The following is a 21156-nucleotide window of genomic DNA, read 5'->3' as shown; positions in this document are numbered from 1 at the left end:
TTCCTCTTCACTTTCTGCCATAAGGGTGGTGTCATCTGCATATATGAGGTTATTGATATTTCTCCCGGCAATCTTGATTCCAGCTTGTGCTTCTTCCAGCCCAGCGTTTCTCATGATGTACTCTGCATAGAAGTTAAATAAGCAGGGTGACAATATACAGGGGGTCCAAAATCACTGCAGATGGTGAATGCAGCTATGAAATCAAGAAACGCTTGCTCCTTGAAAGAAACGCTATGACCAACTTAGACAGCAAATTAAAAAGCAGAGACATTACTTTGCCAGCAAAGGTCCATCCAGTCATAGCTATGGATTTTCCAGTAGTCATGTATGGATGTGAGAGTTGGACTTTAAAGAAAGATGAGCAACAAAGAATTGATGCTTTTGAACTGTGGTGTTGAAGAAGACTCTTGAGAGTCCCTTGGACTTCAAGGAGATCCAACCAGTCCATCCTAAAGAAAATCAGTCCTGAATATTCATTGAAAAACTGATGCTGAAGCTGAAACTCCAATACTTCGGCCACCAGATGCAAAGAACTGACTCACTGGAAAAGACCTTGATGCTGGGAAAGATTGAAGGCAGTGCAGAAGGGGATGACAGAGGATGAGATGTGTGGATGGCATCACCGACTAGATGGACATGAGTGTCAGCAAGCTCCGGGAGTTGGTGATGGAAAGGGAAGCCTGGAGTGCTGCAGTCCATGGGGTCGAAAAGAGTAGGATACGACTCAGCAATTGAACTGAACTGATAATTCAATTAAAGAAAAAAGGTGATATTGACATGCTCATTTTTCAAATTATGAAACTGAAGCTCAGAGAAGTTAAGTTAGTTGCTAAAGATTACACAGTGGAGAGAACTGGGACTCACATCCAGGTTCTCACTCCAGGTCTCATGCTCAACCAAAGCATGAAATAATTTATGGATTTACATGTTTATTGAATAAATGACGTAACTAACAAATTGGTGCAAATTAAGAATAATCTCTCTTCACACAGTGTTATGAGATTTTTAAAAATCGTTCCCCAATATTGTGTCATTTGATCCTCACAGCAGCCCTGTGAGGTTTTGCATTCTTTGATTTACAGGTGGGAAACCTGAAACTTAGATTAACCTATTTGCCTAAGGTCACACAGTGAGTCGCAGAGCTGAGACAGGTCGTCGGTCTTTAAATTTCCCCTATAAACCCAAAACCCTTAATAATCGCTGTATCTCCAGCTATTAACATGTCAGACACATAGAGAAAGCTCTATAAATATTTGCCTAATAAGTGGAAGAATGAATGAGAGAAGGAAGGGAATCAATATCAGTCATGAATGGGGAAGAGACTTAAAAGCTGACGCAGTCTACAAGTAGGAGATTGTAAAAATAATTATTATCTCCATGACTCTGTCCCCTCGCGCACCGAAGGTGGAGTTCCTCTTCCCAACTTGGCTAATTCCATCTGGGGAGGAGGGGCCTCTCAGATCCGGAGACCCTCGCACCTGCGCCTCTCCGGACGTCCCCTCCCCCCAACCCCCCTGCGGGGGCTCAGCAGACGGGAGCCGGGATCAGGAGGGATGGGGGGCCCTGGAGGCCGCCAATGAGAGGGTCGTGGGAGGAGCCCCGAAAGAACCGGGTTGGGGGGGCGGTGATGACGGCGGCGAGAACCCCAGCGGGGCGGGGCGGGCCCGCACGTCCCGGCCGGGCTGCGGCTGAGCGACCGAGGCCAGCTCTGCAGAAGACGGCAGCTGGCGCGCCGGGACGGTCACATCGTGCTGCAGGGGCCGGCGGGGGCAGCCGCACTGCCTCGCGCCCCAGGGACCCAGGCCAGCCGCCAGGCCGCGCGGGCACCGCCCCCTGCTCCGGGACAGACTGCGCGGCCGGTCCGAGTTCTGGGGGCTCCGGGGCCCCGCGGCCCGCACCCGCTACGCCTCCGCTCTCTGCCCGCAGCTCGGTCCCGCGCTGCCCGCCTGGCCGGGCCCGCGCCGGGATGGGGTAGGGACAGCGCCACGGAGTCGGCGATGGGCCGCCCTCTGGGCACCGAGCAGCCCCCCGAGGCCTGACCCACCGCGAGGACCGGTGGAGGTGGGTGTGGGCAGAGCAGAGGCGCGAACTGAGGGCGCCGGGGTGCTGCGGGGGTGGGCAAGGCAAGGGGAAAGAGGGGTTCTAGGGCTGCTGTGGGGTGTGGGGAGGAGGGAGAGCAGCTGCCCGCTTGTGCTTTCTGGCAAGTCCTTGACCCCCGCCCCCCCCCCCCAACTCCTGCCACCTCCAGGAGCCCCGCCTGGGTGTCAAGCGGATGCCCGGGTGCCTCCCAGTGGACTCGGTGGGGACCATGGCTTCGCTAATGCCCCTCTCCCCATATCTAAGCCCCACGGTCCTCCTGCTGGTCAGCTGCGACCTGGGCTTTGTGCGAGCAGGTGAGTAAAAGGGGAGCAGGTGAGGAGTCACCAGAGCTAGTCTGGGGGTGGACCCTGGTGACCTGTTCACACACTGGCGCCCGTAGACCGGCCTCCGTCTCCTGTGAATGTGACAGTCACTCACCTCAGAGCCAACTCGGCCACTGTGTCCTGGGACGTCCCAGAAGGCAACATCGTCATTGGCTACTCCATTTCCCAGCAAGTATGAATCACCCTTCTGCTGCCCCAACCTGTGTCCTTGGATCTCTGAGCGTTCCCTCTGGTCACCGCCCCCCACCCCCACCAACTCCCCTCCCTGCCCTGGGAGACAGGTAGCTGGGGTTCCCTGGCTTAAGCTATCCTTCCCACCCCAGTCCTCCAGAATGCTTGGGCGTTCAAGAATCCTGGGCTAAGCTTTGTGGACTGGGACCAGGGTGAGGCTGTCCTCCTCTCTCATCATCTCCCTGCAGCGACAGAATGGCCCTGGGCAACGTGTGATCCGAGAGGTGAACACCACGACTCGGGCCTGTGCTCTCTGGGGCCTGGCTGAAGACAGTGACTACACAGTGCAGGTCAGGAGCATTGGCCTCCGGGGAGAAAGCCCCCCAGGGCCGCGGGTGCACTTCCGAACTCTCAAGGGGTCGGATCGGCTACCCTCCAACAGCTCAAGCCCAGGTGAGAGTCTCGATTATTCCTCACCCCCTAAAGCTTTGGATTCTCTGACTGTTTACCTGGTCTTTGGCCTCCTGTTTACTTCCGCAGAGCAAGCAGCAGTCTAGCTTAGATGAGTAGAAGGATGATATAATTCATTGTACTGCCAGGAAAGGAAGGAAAGCAGGTTGGCAGGAGACTGAGTATAGACAGGCTGGTAAGGAATTGTTTGGGGGGAAGGGCTTCAAAGCTTCCTTTTACCCAGCCTCAGTTCATAGCAGCTGCAGCCTGCATGAGTGAGCACCTGACCTGCAGCCCTCCTGCTGTTTGGTCTCTAACCACCTGTCCACCAACAGCTTCCCAGAGAGTGGTTACCAGCAACGGTGCTGCGACAGGTCTACACTGACTCTAGTCCCCAGCAACTCCATCCTGAACTGTCTGCACAGGCATAGCTCTCTAGTTGCTCCCCAGAACCTGGGGTCTGTCTTCTTTTCCTTCTCAGGTGACATCACAGTGGAGGGTCTGGATGGAGAGCGACCACTGCAGACGGGGGAGGTGGTCATCATTGTGGTGGTGTTGCTCATGTGGGCTGGTGAGTAAGCAGCTGAATGGGGGACTGTGGATTAAGTGGGGCTGAGTGAAGGTGGGAGTTGGTGAAGGTTGTAGGGAGAAGGTGAGAGCAACGGTGTGGGGAGATGTTCAGTTGTAGGAGATAAGCAGGAAAAGTTCGAAGAAAGGGAGAGGAGGCTATTGGGAGCCCAGAAAGGATGATGAAGAATGTAATGTGCATGGGAAACAGGAATTCAAAGATTTTCTTCTTTGATTTTCTAGAAATGTCGGATATGTCCCTGCCCTTCAGGGCTATGAGTGGGGAGGTCAAGATCAAGGCTCAGATTGTATGATTGTGTTTCAGCTGTAATCGGGCTATTCTGCCGTCAGTATGACATCATCAAGGACAATGACTCCAACAACAACCCCAAGGAGAAGGGGAAGGGACCAGAACAGAGTCCTCAGGGAAGGCCAGTGGGGACAAGACAGGTGATGTGGGGCCAGTGAGGGCGGGAAGTGGGGGGGTTGTGTCTAGAAGCATCGAGGGAAAAGGAGGAGGGGCACGGAGGGGCAGAAGAAGAGGGAGAATGGAAATTTGGGATAGAGGAAACTATCACTTTCCTGAAATTAGAGACTCAGGCCATCTTCTTTCACAGAAAAAGTCACCATCCATCAATACTATTGACGTATGAGTGAAGAAGCAGAACCAGAAGACGGATGCACTAATAATCTGGGGCTGGGGCTAGGGTCAGGGAGAGCCCAAGATGGTGATCCGCCCAAGACTGAAGGATCCCACAGTTTCCCAGAGGGTAATGGCACTCCCACAATCTCAGGCCTGGTATCCATCCTCTTTCCACTGTGAGCAGGGCCAGAAGGTAGGTCTGTTAGGCTCTGAGCCCCTGGACCTGGGGAGTGGATATCAGATGGGATATATCCTTCCACCCCCCAGGTCCAGAGGAGAGTCATTTGTTCAACCCTATCCCATTCGGTCCCAAATGGGGCCCCCATTTCACCTGCATCAAGACCCTTGGCATCCCCAGCTGCCCCCACATCTTGCCTCCGGGTCTCAGAGAGCAGTATTTCTGTGGGCACTCCCTCTCCCCCAGAAAATAAAAGGAACTGTCTGGATCTGGAGGCAGGCGCTGCACTGCACTACTCCAACGTCTTCCATGGAGCCTCAGGTGCTCCCCCTCTCACGGGCAGCCCCTCCAGCTGCTGGTGGTCTCACCCCTTGGACATTTTTCCAATAAAGGTTCTTGGACAAACTGCAGCTGACTGTATGCGATACTGTCTAGTATGCTGAAGACACTTCTCCACTGCCTCTCCCCTGACCACAAGGGCCTCTCACACCACCACTACCAACTTGACAGGAGCAGACTCGTATTTGAAGGTGTTTGCTTTGATTCTTCAGTCTAGAATGGGTGGAGAGGGGCCAGAAAGGGGCATAGAAAACTAGGGCCCTCGATTCTTTTGCTTTGTTGAGTAAGAAGGAGGAACAGGGGGAAAAAATGGAGGATATAAATTCTTTGTGCACCAGTGGAAAATAAAGTTATGTTACATGAGAGGGCCAGGAGCCTTTTTATCTTCACTGCCCACGTTGGCACCCCAACTCTTCATCATTTATTCCACTGACTTCATCAACACTGAGCTAGTAATCAGTAAAGGACTGAACAGGGTTTTGGAACAAATTAAAGATTAATGGATCCCTGGGGGGCAAAGTGTTCCTCTCCTGTGCATTTCTATGCCTATTCTTCCCTGTCCATGCTTTCCCTTTTGTCTGTCTGTATGTCTCTCTGTTCATTCAGTCAAAGCCAATAATAATTATAAAGAATAAATGAGTTTATATTTACTCTCTGCCATTATATCCAGAGGAGCATTCTGGAAATAAAACTGGGGTTGGAACTCTCCTGTCAAAAGAATTATACTTTGGGCTCTGGGGCCTACTTGTTTCCTATGAAAATAGGGACTGTCCTCCACTTTTTCCCAAGTTCCAAGGGGAGGTTGGTGCCAGTGAAAGAAATACCTGTTGACATCTGTAACCACTAAGGGGAAAAGACTTCAGAACCCAGAATCTTTCTGGACAGCACAAGCTACACTGTCTGGAAGGTAACAGTCTTCGTGTGATCAGTCAACGTATGACCCTCCAGTGGAGGCTTATGAATAACTTCCCTTTTCTGCATCTTAATCACTCTACTTTGTTATAAGAAATTACATCAATTACATCCTCTGAAAGGAACCCCAATCCAAAGTAAAGAAGTATCTTTGATACTTATCCAAGCTCCAACCCCGGTTATCACAAGACTAAATCTGTTAGGTGAGCCAAGCTTTGGTCTGCCCTCTGCCCTAAACCATAAAAGCATCCTGATCTAAGCAGGAGTCTTAAATCCACCGTTTTTCAGTTCAAAAGTAGGGTGCTTTACCTCCCTCTGACCACTGGTTACAAAGCACATTTCTCTCAGACTCTGGATACATCATTTCTGGGAATGAGAGTGTCACATGATATATAGTAGCATGGCACGGAGATAAGGAGCTAGACACTGAGAAGGAATCCAAAGGGTGTATAAACGTATCAGCTCTGGCTGAATCCCAGTTCGTCCTTAACCCGCTGTGTTAGGTTAGACAAGCGAGCCCTCTAATCTTGAGTCTCCTGTTATGTAAAGTGGGACTAATAATGTCATCACCGTCAAAATGTGGCTTTGAGATTAAGTGAGACATGTACAACACTTCACACCGTACCTGGCAGAAACATACTGAGTATTCATTATTAGCCTTGTGATCCTGTGCAAGTTATATAACCTATTTGGGTTCAATTCTGTCAACTGTAAAAGGCCTGTAAGAGCAACTGCCCTGCTTTTCTCCAGGGTTGTGAGGATTAAAAGAAAGCGCTCAGCCGCGTTTACGAACATCAAACACCTAGAGAGACTAAGATTACATAGGACCCCGAGTTTGCCGAAGGCTTGTGGGAGAGGCTGGAGTTTGGGTTTGCATGCCGCGACGGGATTGGTCGAGAAGAGAAATCAGCAAACCCTCTCAGGGTCCCGCCCTAGATCTCAACGCGCCTGCGCGCGCTCTATTTACTAAGCTGCGAAACTGCGTGGTGACCTTGCGACGCGTGTCGCGCTCAGGTCGCTAGTGCGTCAGCGGCCGTCGCTGCGTCTGCGTGGCGGGTTGTCCAGGTAACCACGGGAGTTGTCGCTGTCTGTAGGCATCTGAGAGACAGGTGTTCGTCATGCAGTTGAAGCACCTGAGGACGCTGCTGAGCCCTCAGGTGAGGAGTCGCGTGCCTCTTCCCTCCCTCGCCCGCCTTAGTGTTCCACGGAAAGTGGGGGATTGAAGTTTAAAAATGGTGAGCGCCTACTGTGTGCAGAAGACCGAAGTCTTTAGCGGTGATACGGACTCTGCTCCGTCGATAGAGTGTGAAGTAGGGGAGAGGGGGCTGCTGAGCACCGTAGCTTTCAGTTCATTTCATTTAACGGATCAGTTGTGTACCAGGTCCCATGCTGGGGCTCCAGGGGATCCAGAACTTCCTCAGTTGTTGCCTTTGCTTTCGAGAGGCTCGTACTAGAGGAAGAAGCGCGTGTGTAAACAACTAACAATAATCTACATCGCTTAAATGAGCGCTCTAGGTGCATGTCCCACCGAAGGGAGTGCAGGCGACCACATCGTTCGTTCTAGTGGTGAAAATCTCAGATTCAGAAGAGGCTGGGCACTAGGGATGTAACCCTAGAACATGCTGAAGAAAGGCTGGGTTTTGGAGTTAGGAGACCAGAATTCAAGTCCTAGCGTCACCACTACTTTAAATAAATGACCGGATACTTTAGCCTTTATCGCACAGGCTCTTTAAGCACTCATCCAAACTTTTACATTTGGAAAAGGGGAATAATAGTAATCGCAGCCTTAGGGGATTAGGGGAAAGAGTTAAAGGCAGTAGTATACACAAGAGAACCTTGTAAACTAAAAAGCAGCAGGAAAACTGTTAGACAAGGGAGAACGATATTCAAAATTCAAAGGAAAAAAAATTCAAAGGACAAAATAATACAAAGCAAGAATATCTGTCATAGTTGAATGTTTAATGTGTACCAGGGCAGCATAAATAAAGAAGTTGGGGTTGTGGATTATAGAATCAGGTACACGTGGATTTAAATCTTGATACTGCCACTTAAACTGTGTTTGTAAACTTGAGCAAATTACTTAGACTTTCTGTGCCTCCATCTGGAAAAGATGCATAAAAGTAGCATCTAACTCAGTAATGAGATAAAGTGAGATAATGCATATCACACACTTAGCAAAGTGCCTAATCTGTAGTGCTCGTTAAAACTTAGCTATTCTCCTCTTCTCTACCTCATTTTGGAGAAGGAAATGGCAACGCACTCCAGTGTTCTTGCCTGGAGAATCCCAGGGACAGGGGAGCCTGGTAGGCTGCCGTCTATGGGGTCACACAGGGTCGAACACGACTGAAGCGATTTAGCAGCTACCTCATTTAATCCTCACAACAGTCCTGTGAGGTACATATTGTAGAGAAAGGATAATTGATTGATTATGGGAATCAGGAAGGCTTCACAGAGCATGTGGCTTTAGGAAAATAGAAGGAAACTAGAACAAAAGAGAGGTGTACTCATTGCTTTGAATCTGTATTTTGAAAATTCCTTTACCCTAATGGAATAATTGGAAATGAAATCTCCCTTCAATCTTTCAAAATAAGGTGATGTCAGATGCAGGAAAGGGCTATGTGCCCAGGATGGTGCAAAATGATGAAGGAAGTTGGTCAGCAACAATTGATGAGGAGCCTTCAACACTCCTAACCTAATTTAGTCAAGAGTTGGAGGAGGCTAAAGGTGGTGGGGTGACTATTTTCTGATTCTGGTTTGAGGATTTTGATTGGAAAAAAAGGCCCTTTTTACCTCTGACGTTGAAAGTGGGTAGGTTAGGAGTAAAAATTAACAATGTTTTAAGCCAGGGCTCTACAGCCCAAGTAGTTAATCAAACGGAGCAGAAACTAGATTTTTTTTTTTTTTTTAATTTCTAGGAGGGAAATCCTTAGTGCAGAACCTGCTACATAGACCACCAGGGCTGGTGGTGGAAGGGACAGACATGGCAAGAATAATTCACCAGGAGTTGATCACCTCTAATTTGGGCCTCTGTGAAGTGGATTGTTAAGGGAAAAAACAACAATGACAGAAATAAAAATAAAAAACAAAGGCATTTTTTGAATCCTAAGTCTCAACTGTGATTATTTTACTTCCCATTCCAGAACTTTTACTGTCTCTCCCTTTTCTCCCAAATAAGTCCAAACTCAGCCTAGCTTCAAAGAGCCTTCCTGAATTGGCCTCCATCTGTTTTTCCTGCCTTCCCCTTTCTGCTCTGCTATTAACAATGTAGTGTCAGCTAAATTAAATGACTGTTGATTCACCAGAACTTGTTATCGCTCATGCCATTTCTTCTACCTCAGAGAATTTCCCTACTTAACTGTATCCATTCTTCAAAGCTGAGTGTTGATCATTTAAATGGAAAATTATCTCAGGCTTTTCCAAACTGTTATAGTGCTTTGTATGTGCCTCCCTTATGGGACTTTTTCCATTTTTAGATCTTTGGGCAGGAACCACGTTTTGCTCTTTGTCTCTATCTCTCAGCCCTTGGCCAAGTGCCTTTTTCAGTTTGGTACTCAAAAACATTAATTGAATTAATGGCTAAAGACCAAGACTTAATCAGACCAGTTGCATTTATTTCAGTAGCAGAATGAGGGAATAAGAAGGCCACTGTAGGGACATACTGGTACTTACTTACTGTGTCATCTCCTAGTGCGTTTGCATTATGGTTTCTAGAAGCAGTTTGTTCCCACCATTCAGGGCTCTGAGGCCTGAGACCTGGACAGATCATGGGCATCTCTTTGTTTTAAGGACTGTGCTAGAAGGAAAATTGACCAAAGTCACACTAGAAGTAATGGACCTAGAAATGCTAATGGAACTAGAACTAGCATTCTCCACCAGCGTCTGGATTATTTTTGTCCCCTTTACCTCTGCAGGATGGAGCTGCAAAGGTCACCTGCATGGCATGGTCCCAGAACAATGCCAAATTTGCTGTCTGCACAGTGGACCGTGTGGTCTTACTGTATGATGAACATGGGGAGCGAAGAGATAAATTCTCCACCAAACCAGCTGACATGAAGGTGAAGGGAATACTCACATGTACCTTAATCTGTTGATGGGACCTTAAAAACCTAGAAGGCTTCCGTACCTACTTCCTAGCCACAGGCATAGGAAATGGCCTGCCCTTCCTTTTTTCAGTACAAAGCCCTCAAGCCCACTACCATCACACATGTACCTTTTCTTCTCTTTTCAGTATACTCATTACTTCTTTTTTCTGTCCTTTTCTTTCTTTCTTATTTTTTTTTTCTTTTTTGACTCTTAGTATGGCAGGAAGAGCTATATGGTGAAGGGCATGGCTTTTTCTCCTGATTCCACTAAGATTGCCATAGGACAGACTGACAACATCATCTACGTCTACAAGATTGGAGAAGACTGGTGAGGATAGAGATTGGGAGATAGGGTGTCCCAGAGAAGGGCAAGGTGGGAAGAAATGCCCCCCTGGGAAGGGGGAGTGGAGAGCATAAGGAGCCACGCTGGGGCTTGGGAGGCAGGGGCCTTCTGGAGTCTGTTGCTGCCCTCTCTTTGCCTACACTGTGTTTCCTGTGATCCCATCCCTGGAGGAATCAGTCTTAGATCAACAAGGAGGCCCTCTGAGATCCTGAGGAGCCAGGAGTGATGTTCTGTTTTTATTATTCTTCCAAAGCTACTCTGGCTCCTTCTTACGCCGCCTCTGAGGGCTTCTGTAGAGTGACAGGCAACACTGGTGGGCCAAGGATGGTGTCTGCAACTCCTTCCCCTCCCCCAGCATCATTTGTGGCAATTATTCGTGGCTGTGGTTTTTAATATGCTTCTCTCTTTTATTTGGCAGGGGTGACAAGAAAGTCATTTGTAACAAGTTCATCCAGACGGTAATGTTCTAACCAGTCCCTGAGAGATCAGGAGGAACAAACATATCAGTATATCTGCTTATAAATACAGCCAGAAGTTGGCATTTGTTAATATCTGGCTCTGACTCTTCCTGCTGCATGAATGGTGCTGCCTGGCTGCTTACCCCCTGTGCCTTTCTCCTTAGAGCCCAGTCATGTCCCCTCCTCTCCTTCCCTGTGGGCGGTTGGGGTGGTGGCATGTGATAGGCTGTTCAGGTTTAGATTGTCTATCTTTGTGCTCATACACATAGACAGGCTTATCCTTTTCATTCTTGCTTTCTTCCAGAGTGCTGTTACTTGCCTGCAGTGGCCAGCAGAATACATCATTGTCTTTGGGCTGGCTGAAGGAAAGGTAAAGGAGGGAAGCGAAACACAGGAGAGGCTGTGGATGGGGATAATGGTTCTGGAAAGAGGTATATAGTTAATCTTCTCCCTGAGGGTCAAGTTACGTATTGGGGGGAGACCACACAGGGAGCAGTTTTTGTGTTTTTATTTCTTGTTCCTTAGGTCCTGGGTAAAGTTGAAAGTAGCCTAAACAGACTTGTGTCCACTCTCCCATTTTCAGGTTCGTTTAGCAAACACCAAAACTAACAAATCATCTACCATCTATGGGACAGATTCTTATGTGGTGTCCTTGACAACAAAGTGAGTAAGGAAGAAGGGTATCCCAGAAGCCTGGGAATGGTAGAAGAAGCTCTAGGGGAGCCCTGGCTTGAGGGACCTTAGTGTGAACGATGGGGAGGGCTGGGAGCGGGAACCACAGGTGGAGTAGTGTCTGATGAGGAAGGGGACTTTCTTGGGGAGACAGGATGTTCTAACTGCTTCCTTTATGTCTCTCCTTTCTTCCTTTCCCCCTTTTTTTTAGTTGCTCTGGGAAAGGAATTCTCTCTGGTCATGCAGATGGCACCATTGTTAGGTATTTCTTTGATGACGAAGGCTCAGGAGAGTCACAGGTATGAATAAAGGGTGCCCTGGGAGAGGGGAGAAGGAAATCCCAAGCAGTGTCCTAGGGGAGGTTGGACATCTAAGGAATTTAGATTATGGTGCTCAGGGAGGAGGCTGGGAGGGTGAGGCCTCAGGCAGAGAGACACCTGGATGTGGCCACAGAAGAGGGTTTGTTTTCAGGAGGCCAGAGCTTAATAGTTATAGGAAAGGATGAATCAAGTGGAAGGGACCTTGAGGTAAAGGGGAATAAAGACTCTGAGAGAAATGAAAATTGAAAATTATTCTCATTTATATAAAATGTTTTACATATGTATATAAATTCAGAGAAAAAAGAGTTGTTTATGCTTGCAAGGGAAAATATAGAGGAATAAAGGAAGGTTCATGTTTTAATCCTCTATTATTTGAATCATTTACAATAAGAATCATTGGTGTAATAATTAAATGTGCCCTTCCTAAAATAAAAGAGTCGTATATTCCCTGTGGGCCTGTATAGTGTTAGTTGATGTATGGGTCAGCTTCCTTTGGGGGCCTTATTAGGTGAGTATTGAAGATCTCCAAACAAGTATTTTGAGGTTTCCTTTTGAACATAAGGGCTTCCCTTGTGGCTCCTCTGGCAAAGAGTCCGCCTGCAATGCGGGAGACCTGGGCTCGACCCCTGGCTTGGGAAGGTCCCCTGGAGAAGGGAAAGGCTACCCACTCCAGTATTCTGGCCTGGAAAATTCCATGGACTGAGTAGTTCATGGGGTCGCAAAGAGTCAGACATGACTGAGCAACTTTCACTTTGAACATAAAATTGATAAGTGGATATATATTAAAATGTCATAAAAGATGTGTATGTGGTATAAGACAGATAATTTGTGAAGCCTTCAGATTAGGATGTGTTATGGCAGAATAATGTTGGGGAAAAGATTTCCTCAAGTAGAATGATCCAAGGGAGTGTGTCAGATGCTAGGAATGAGAAATTTCCAAGGTGGTGTCCTCAGAGTGACAGAAACCCTCTTCTACTCTTAGGGAAAGTTGGTGAACCATCCGTGCCCACCCTACGCCTTGGCGTGGGCAACCAATAGCATTGTGGCTGCAGGCTGTGACCGGAGGATTGTGGCCTATGGAAAGGAAGGCCACGTGCTACAAACTTTTGACTACAGCCGTGACCCTCTGGAGCGGGAGTTCACCACAGCTGCAGCAAGTCCTGGGGGCCAGTCGATTGTGCTGGGAAGCTATGACAGGTGGGTCCCTGTCCAGCTGTGGCTTCTGCCTGCTTTCCCTGTGTACACTCTTCTTTAGCCTGGTTTTGCTTCCCAACCAGAGTGGAAGATTGATTGAGCGTCAGAATCAAGTGATTCTCAAGGTTTTATTCATGCACATTTTCCTCTTCCTGCTCCCACCATCCATTAGCATGCCAGCAGTTCCAAGATGCACCGTGCTCTGGTTGTGTGGGTCTCTCTCCCCAGGACTCCACAGCAGACTTCATCTCTACTTTCTTTGTATTCCCCTTGCGCCTTTTCAGACTACGGGCTTTGTGTTTATCACACTGTATTATCCTTTGGTGTTTGTATCTAACTGGCTAATTTGAAGAGCCCTTAAGAAGAGAGCCTCTATTTTTTTATTTTCAGGTCTCCAAAGCCTAGATTAACATCTAGTATATCATAGGTGCTCAGCTGTTTGAGAATGAATGCATGAATGATGGAACGGTGCATAAACAGCTGGAGTCTAGGTCCCATCTCTTCCTGGAGTGCTTTTAACCCCAGCTTTGTCAGTGCTGTCTTTGTCCCTTTCAGTCTCATGTATGTCTCTTTCTTTCTTCTCTGACTCCTAGCAATTCTCTTTTCTTTTTCTGTATTTCTCTATACTAACAGCTCATTTTTCTAAATATCCATAATCTATTTTTATTTTTTCACTCCTATCTCTCTTACTGTATTTTACTTTTGACTTGATTTTTCCCAGTTTACTTCCCTTGAACATTTTTGTTCTCTCCTACTAGACCCCCCATCCCCCGCCACCTTGTCTGTTTTCTTTTATTTCCTCTGTTCTCTGATGTAGCAAAACTCATTTCCTTCCATTACAAGCCCATTTTCACTTTTTCTCAGCCTCCATCTCTTCTAAAAGCCACATACTTAATTTCAGACTTCGGGTGCTCAACTGGAGTCCTCGGAGAAACGTCTGGGAAGAGGCAAAGCCCAAGGAAATTGCCAACTTATACACCATCACTGCCTTGGCCTGGAAGCGGGATGGCTCACGACTCTGTGCGGTATGCAACTAGTAACCCCTTTCTGCTTTGGTGACTTCTTCAAATTAAGAAAAATCCCACCTGTCTTAAAGCACTCTCTCCTGACACTGGAGAAACTCCTGTTCCCTTTTGATCATAGTCTAAAACTCCGATATTCCAGGCAGGAAAGAGAAATCCATACTTTATTGGAGGTCACATGGGTCAAGAGTTTTATAGGCAGGGCTAGTTTCTCCCTCATATTCCATCACTAACTATGTGATGCTCTTAAGACCTGCAAGTGCCACCTCTTTCCTGCTGATACTTCCAAAAACTACCAGCCCTTTCACCGCCAACTCTTCTGTAGATTCTAGAACCTAGGGTTTGAGAGTGTCTCTAAATACCCTCTTCACACCTCTATACTGTGTGTGTTACCCTTTATGCTGCCACTTTCCCTTCCAGGGCACACTCTGTGGTGGAGTGGAACAGTTTGACTGCTGCCTCCGAAGGAGCATTTACAAGAATAAGTTTGAATTGACGTATGTGGGACCTAGCCAGGTAAGCAGCTGATAGCCTACCACACTGAAGTCATGCCATGGCTCATTCGTCCTTGTAGTCCTAGCCTGTGTTCTGGCCACAACATAGACTCAAATTTAACCTCTGGCAGAGCTGTTCCGAGGAACAGAATGTGTCTGACAACTTTCCCACTGTAGTTCTTCCAACTTATTGTAAGAGAAGGATTAAATACCAGGTTTAAGGGGTACAGAGATTGCCATTTACATCTTCCTGGTTTAAAACTTGACTCCCTATAGGATGTCAACTGGGGAAGTTGATAAATAGGATTATAATTCTGAATTCCTTTGTTCTAGGGCTTCTGAACTCACTCTATATGATGGTGCAAGCTCATGCCTTAGTTCCTGAACCCAGTTTTATCTTTTCTCTACCTCTACCCTCCTTTCCTTCATTTATTATTCATTGATTCCTTCAGTCTTTCAGTTTCTCCAGAAATATTTGTCCTTTCTTTGTCTGTCAGCACTGTTAGGCATTGAGAATTCAAAGATGGTTATCTTTGAATAGTGTCCCTTAATCGAGAAGATCATTCTAGTGAAGGAGACACATGTATCAAAAAATAATATAGCACACATGGTAAAGTTATAAAAGTTTGTACAGAGAGCTACAGGAACATAGGGTGAGTGATTAGTTTAACCCAGTGGAACTTTCAGAATCATTTGTATTATAAGCATCAAAAGAGATAATAGATGAAAGCGTTTTATAAATAGTAAAAGCATTATAAATGTGAGATGTCCTTTTTACCAAGAATATCCCAGGCCAGGCAAGGAAACAAGATGTGCTTTTGCTTAGCACTGTGGCGGTAGGCAAAGGGCACAGCCCATTCCCCCCACTTTCGGACTTGGGGAGCTGAGACTCATCTCCTACCAAGGTGATTGTGAAGAATCTCTCATCGGGGACCCGAGTGGTACTCAAGTCACACTATGGCTACGAGGTGGAAGAAGTGAAAATCCTGGGAAAGGAACGCTACCTGGTGGCCCACACATCAGACACACTGCTGCTAGGGGACCTGACCACAAATCGGCTTAGTGAGGTAGGAACCAAACATGGAGAGGTGGGGAATGGGGCATCCTGAGGTGCTCCCCAGATAAGCCAAGATCCCTGGGGAAGGTCTCCATGGGATGCTCTAACATTCCTGTGTTGGGGACCTGGTTTCAGGGAGTAAGACCCAGGTTTAGAATCCTGGAATATGAATCACCACTGTTGGACTTTTTTTTAACACCTTCTCCCAGAAACACAGGGACCAAGGCAAAATCTGACATAGCATCTCTCTTGTGCAATGTCAAACCTCCCCAGATCAATCTCTTTGCGTCCCACCCTGTTGTTCTTGCAGCATTGTCTTGGGTGGTTATCCACAGGTTCCTTATGTCTTCTTCCCCCTTAACAGGTAGCTTGGCAGGGATCTGGTGGCAATGAGAAGTATTTCTTTGAAAATGAAAATGTGAGTAGAGCTTGATTCACCATAAACCTCCTTCTAGCTTCTGTGTCATAGGATGGCAAGTGGCAAGGGGTTGAGGAAACAGCAGATAAAATGGGAAGGTGAAACAGAGGAACAGAATAAAGAGAAAAGTGGACTTTGCTGTAAACTCACAATGTACCTCCCTCAACGGTTTGTCTCTTTCTTCATGCAATCTTTCCACCATCTAACCATCCTACTCATCCCCAGGTGTGCATGATCTTCAATGCTGGAGAGCTCACCCTGGTGGAATATGGGAGTAATGATACCCTGGGTTCTGTACGGACTGAATTCATGAACCCCCATCTCATCAGGTAACCCCACCTAGTTCTCTCCGTTTTTGAAACCCAAAAGAATTCCTTTTTGACTTCTAACTCCTGTATCCTCGAGTTAATCTAAAACCTTCATCCCATGTCTTGTTTCAGAGCTCTTGTTAAACATCCTAGCTACCTAAGCCCATTTTGCCTTACCTGACCTTTCATATTTCAGTGTCCGTATTAATGAGAGGCGTCAGCGAGGAATGGAGGATAATAAGAAATTGGCTTATCTTGTTGATATCAAGACTATTGCTATAGGTGAGCAAGACTCCCTCATAATTGTAATAACAAAATTGATGTTTATAAAGCACTTCCATATCACAGGATTGTGTGCAGTGGAGAATCCAAGACTCTGAGAGGCAGCAGGCAAATGTGTGTCTGCATTCTTACAGTGGATATGTGAAATGTTTAAATTCACGTGTGTGTCTGTGTCTAGAGGTCTAGATATAGATAGCTTGATGTGTATAGGCCTGCCCATATAATTATTCATGTTCTCTAAGCATTTATCTTAGGGCTGGAAAATTGGGAATTGTAGGGAAGAACCATTAGAAAATTTAAGAATTTTCCTGTTTAGACTTCATAGGGTCACAGATTCTTAGAACTGGTAAGTCCTCTTAGGAAGGAGACTTACTTTCTGTATGTTGCTAAGTCGCTTCAGTCGTGCCTGACTCTGTGCGACCCCATAGACAGCAGCCCACCAGGCTCCCCGGTCCCTGGGATTCTCCAGGCAAGAACACTGGAGTGGATTGCCATTTCCTTCTCTGTATAGTTTGTCATCAATAAGTAGTGATGACACATTTTATGTACATGTCACAAGTGTTCACATTTATAAATTGTACTTTATATGGGCTTCCCTGGTGGTGCAGAGGTTAAAGTGTCTGCCTGTAATGTGGGAGACCTGGGTTCGATCCCTGGGTCGGGAAGATCCCCTGGAGAAGAAAATGGCAATCCACTCCAGTATTCTTGCCTGGAGAATCCCATGGACGGAGGAGCTTGGTGGGCTACAGTCTACGGGTCGCAAAGAGTCAGACACGACTGAGCGACTTCACTTTCACTTTATATATTAATAGTTAATTTTGTATCATGAAATGTTTCAAGCATAGGGAAAAAGTATAAAAAATAGCATGATATTCTCTGAAAAGCTTATTAGAGAATAATATATCCAGGTAGTGTAGTTGTTAACAGCAGAGCTCTGGAGTCAAACCGTCCCACTTCTCTACTTACTACCTGTGTGATCTTCAGGTAAATTACTTATCCTTTCTGTATCTCAATTTCCTTATCTACAATGTGGGGATAAAAATAGCACCTACTTCGTATGAAAAGCACTTAGACTAGTGCCTAGTATATGATAAGTGCTTAATAAATGTTAGCTATTCATAATAATATTATTATGGTATACAAGTAATAATATTATTATTATGAATAGCTAACAATTGTTACATACTTATTATATACCAAGCAGTAGTCTAAGTGCTTTTCTTATTATTATTACTTGTATACCCATGGGCTTCCCTGATGGCTGAGTGGGTAAAGAATCTGCCTGCAATGCAGGAGACATAGGAGACAAGAGTTCAATCCCTGTGCCGGGAAGATTCCCTGGAGAAGGAAATGGCAACCCACTCCAGTATTATTGCTTGGAAAATCCCATGGACAGAGGAGCCTGAGAGGCTACAGTCCATGGGGTAGCAGAAGGGTCAGACATGACTTAGTGACAGGGAAGAGCTCTATACCCATACCAAATTCTGTCAAATCCTTAACATTCCATTATATTTTCCTTGGATCTTTTCTCTCTTCTTTTATTGGTGGACATTTAAGTTGTTGGTTTTTCCCTGTTGCAGTATTTCAGTTCTCTAAGGTTTACACCCAGCGTGGAGTTGCTGAATCATAAAAGAGGTACATCCTCAATTTCACTAAATATTTCCAAATTGCTCTCTAAAGAGGTTGTACCAATTTACAGTCCCACCAGCAGTACAGTTCCACATCCTCTCCAATGTTTGAAATTGCCTGTCTTCATAATTGGCTCAATCTAATGTATTCAATATGTGAAAATATATTTAATTCTATTAACTTTTTGTTCATTTGTTTATTGGCATTTTGGATTTCTTCTTCTGTGAATTGCCAGTTTATATCCATTGCCTCTTTTTAAAATTAGATTGTTTTTTCCTTGTTTGGGCTTCCCTTGTGGCTCAGCTGGTAAAGAATCCACCTGAAATGCGGGAGACATGGGTTCAATCACTGGGTTGGGAAGATCCCCTGGAGAAGGGAAAGGCTACCCACTCCAGTATTCTGGCCTGGACTATACAGTCCATGGGGTCGCAAAGAGTCCGACATGACTGAGTGACTTTCACTCACTTTCTTGGTTACTTGAAGGAGTTCTGTGTGTGTGCAGGTATAGACTTTGATGGTTATTTGCATTGCAGTTATTTTGTCTCACCCTGTGGCTTGTCTTTTCTTTCTTTTTCAGCATCTTTTAGTGTTTAGACATTTTTAAGTTTAACGTAATTCATCACTTTTTAAAAATTGAAGTATAGTTGATTTACAGCATTGTGTATCACTTTTTAATAAATAGTTTGTGGGTTTTGAGGTCTTATTTAGGAAATCCCCTTCTATTCCCTCCTATATTTTGACACTTAAAATTTTTGCCTTTTACCTGCAATTTATTTTTGTGCATAATATAAGTAGGAAGCTAATTTTATTTTTCCATATGTGTAACCATTTATTGAAAATCCATTCTTCTCCCAATAATACATTATGTCATCTCTCATAAATCAAATTTCCATATACATATGGGTCTGTCCTTAAGATATTTTTACATTTCAAGAATTTTATATTTCATATGAGGTTTCTGAGCTCAGAAATATAAGTATAATGCAAATAATAACACAGTCCACTGGCCTAAGTTCTAATAGCAGTAGTGAGCCATATGGCTTTGGACAAGTCACCTCACTCTGTAGGTCTCATCTTCAGTGTACATTGACAGAGTTTATCTCTTAACTTTTTTGGGTCACCAACCCCTTTGAGTATCTAATTGAAAACATAAATCCTTTCCCAGAAAAATATCTACACACATAATTTTGTGTGTAATTTAAGGGTGCTCATAGAAATAGGGTCCCCACAGCTTTAGCATTTTCTAATTGTACTTATAACTGAGGCGTTAAAACATGGATTTACTATTTTGCTTTTGAATTAAAGAAAAATTCATTTCTAAGTTGGTCTTCCCAGTTGTGGCTATCAGCTGGCATTTGGTCTTTAGCTTAAGCATATATAACAAAAACAGGCACATTGCTCGTTGATAATGTATAAGATAATTGACAATGCATGCTGCTGCTGCTAAGTCACTTCAGTCATGTCCGACTCTGTGCAACCCCATAGACGGCAGCCCACCAGGCTCCCCAGTCCCTGGGATTCTCCAAGCAAGAACACTGGAGTGGGTTGCCGTTGCCTTCTCTGGAACTGACAGTGTATCAGTTCAGTTCAGTTCAGTTGCTCCCAGGGACAGGGGAGCCTGGTGGGCTGCCATCTCTGGGGTCGCACAGAGTCGGACACGACTGAAGTGACGCAGCAGCAGCAGCAGCAGCAGCAGTTGCTCAGTCGTGTCCAACTCTTTGTGACCCCATGAACCGCAGCACACCAGGCCTCCCTGTCCATCACCAACTCCCGGAGTCCACCCAAACCCGTGTCCATCGAGTCGGTGATGCCATCCAACCATCTTCTCTTCTGTCATCCCCTTCTCCTCATGCCCTCAATCTTTCCCAGCATCAGGGTCTTTTCAAATGAGTCAGCTCTTTGCATCAGGTGACCAAAGTATTGGAGTTTCAGCTTCAACATCAGTCCTTCCAATGAACACCCAGGACTGATCTCCTGTAGGATGGACTGCTTGGATCTCCTTTCAGTCCAAGGGACTCTCAAGAGTCTTCTCCAACACCGCAGTTCAAAAGCATCAATTCTTCAGTGCTTGGCTTTCTTTATAGTCCAACTCTCACATCCATACATGACTACTGGAAAAACCATAGCCTTGACTAGACGGACGTTTGTTAACAAAGTAATGTCCCTGCTTTTTAATACACTGTCTAGGTTGGTCATAACTTTCCTTCCAAGGAGTAAGCATCCTTTAATTTCATGGCTGCAATCACCATCTACAATGATTTTGGAGCCCAGAAAAATAAAGTCAGCCACTGTTTCCCCATCTATTTGCCATGAAGTGATGGGACCAGATGCCATGATCTTCGTTTTCTGAATATTGAGCTTTAAGCCAACTTTTTCACTCTCCTCTTTCACTTTCATCAAGAGGCTCTTGAGTTCCTCTTCACTTTGTGCCATAAGGGTGGTGTCATCTGCATATCTGAGATTATTGATATTTCTCCCAGCAATCTTGATTCCAGCTTGTGCTTCCTCCAGCCCAGCGTTTTTCATGATGTATTCTGCATATAAGTTAAATAACCAGGGTGACGATATACAGCCTTGACGTGCTCCTTTTTCTGTTTGGAACCAGTCTTGTTCCATGTCCAGTTCTAACTGTTGCTTCCTGACCTGCATACAGGTTTCTCAAGAGGCAGGTCAGGTGGTCTGGTATTCCCATCTCTTTCAGAATTTTCCACAGCTTATTGTGATCCACACAGTCAAAGGCTTTGGCATAGTCAATAAAGCAGAAATGATGCTATGAAAGTGCTGTACTCAATATGCCAGGGAATTTGGAAAACTCAGCAGTGGCCACAGGACTGGAAAAGGTCAGTTTTCATTCCAGTCTCAAAGGAAGGCAGTGCCAAAGAATGCTCAAACTACTGTACAATTACACTCATCTCACACACTAGTAAAGTGATGCTTAAAATTCTCCAAGCCAGGCTACAGCAATACATAAACTGTGAACTTCCAGATGTTCAAGCTGGTTTTAGAAAAAGCAGAGGAACCAGAGATCAAATTGCCAACATCCGCTGGATCATGGAAAAAGCAAGAGAGTTCCAGAAAAACATCTATTTCTGCTTTATTAATTATGCCAAAGCCTTTGACTATGTGGATCACAATGTATAAGATAATATATAAGAGCTATGAATGGGCTTTGTTCAGGAGACTCCCTGAAAGCA

At 45.8% G+C, this 21156-nt stretch overlaps 2 protein-coding genes across 3 annotated transcripts in view; both read left to right on the top strand.

The window, feature by feature from the left end:
- Positions 1–1938: 1938 nt before the first annotated feature.
- Positions 1939–4861, top strand: FNDC4 (fibronectin type III domain containing 4). Its single transcript, XM_068975578.1, has 7 exons — positions 1939–2061; positions 2249–2393; positions 2480–2595; positions 2843–3047; positions 3526–3615; positions 3937–4061; positions 4229–4861. Exons 2-7 carry the CDS (start codon positions 2273–2275, stop codon positions 4262–4264), a joined length of 693 nt encoding a protein of 230 aa, XP_068831679.1. The 5' UTR covers positions 1939–2061; positions 2249–2272; the 3' UTR covers positions 4265–4861.
- Positions 4862–6801: 1940 nt separating this feature from the next.
- IFT172 (intraflagellar transport 172) overlaps positions 6802–21156 on the top strand; it is a 36871-nt gene continuing 22516 nt past the window's right edge. For both annotated transcript variants that reach the window (XM_068973769.1, XM_068973688.1), the window contains exons 1-14: positions 6802–6840; positions 9595–9738; positions 9981–10093; positions 10527–10566; positions 10871–10936; positions 11150–11229; positions 11450–11537; positions 12541–12755; positions 13654–13777; positions 14195–14290; positions 15174–15335; positions 15690–15743; positions 15969–16072; positions 16248–16333. In XM_068973769.1, the coding sequence (XP_068829870.1) occupies positions 6802–6840; positions 9595–9738; positions 9981–10093; positions 10527–10566; positions 10871–10936; positions 11150–11229; positions 11450–11537; positions 12541–12755; positions 13654–13777; positions 14195–14290; positions 15174–15335; positions 15690–15743; positions 15969–16072; positions 16248–16333 (1411 nt within the window). The remainder of the gene's footprint in view (positions 6841–9594; positions 9739–9980; positions 10094–10526; positions 10567–10870; positions 10937–11149; positions 11230–11449; positions 11538–12540; positions 12756–13653; positions 13778–14194; positions 14291–15173; positions 15336–15689; positions 15744–15968; positions 16073–16247; positions 16334–21156) is intronic.

The sequence above is a fragment of the Capricornis sumatraensis genome, chromosome 1 (assembly GCF_032405125.1).
Source record: "Capricornis sumatraensis isolate serow.1 chromosome 1, serow.2, whole genome shotgun sequence".
NCBI lineage: Eukaryota > Metazoa > Chordata > Mammalia > Artiodactyla > Bovidae > Capricornis > Capricornis sumatraensis.
This window is presented reverse-complemented; position numbering and strand designations above follow the sequence as displayed.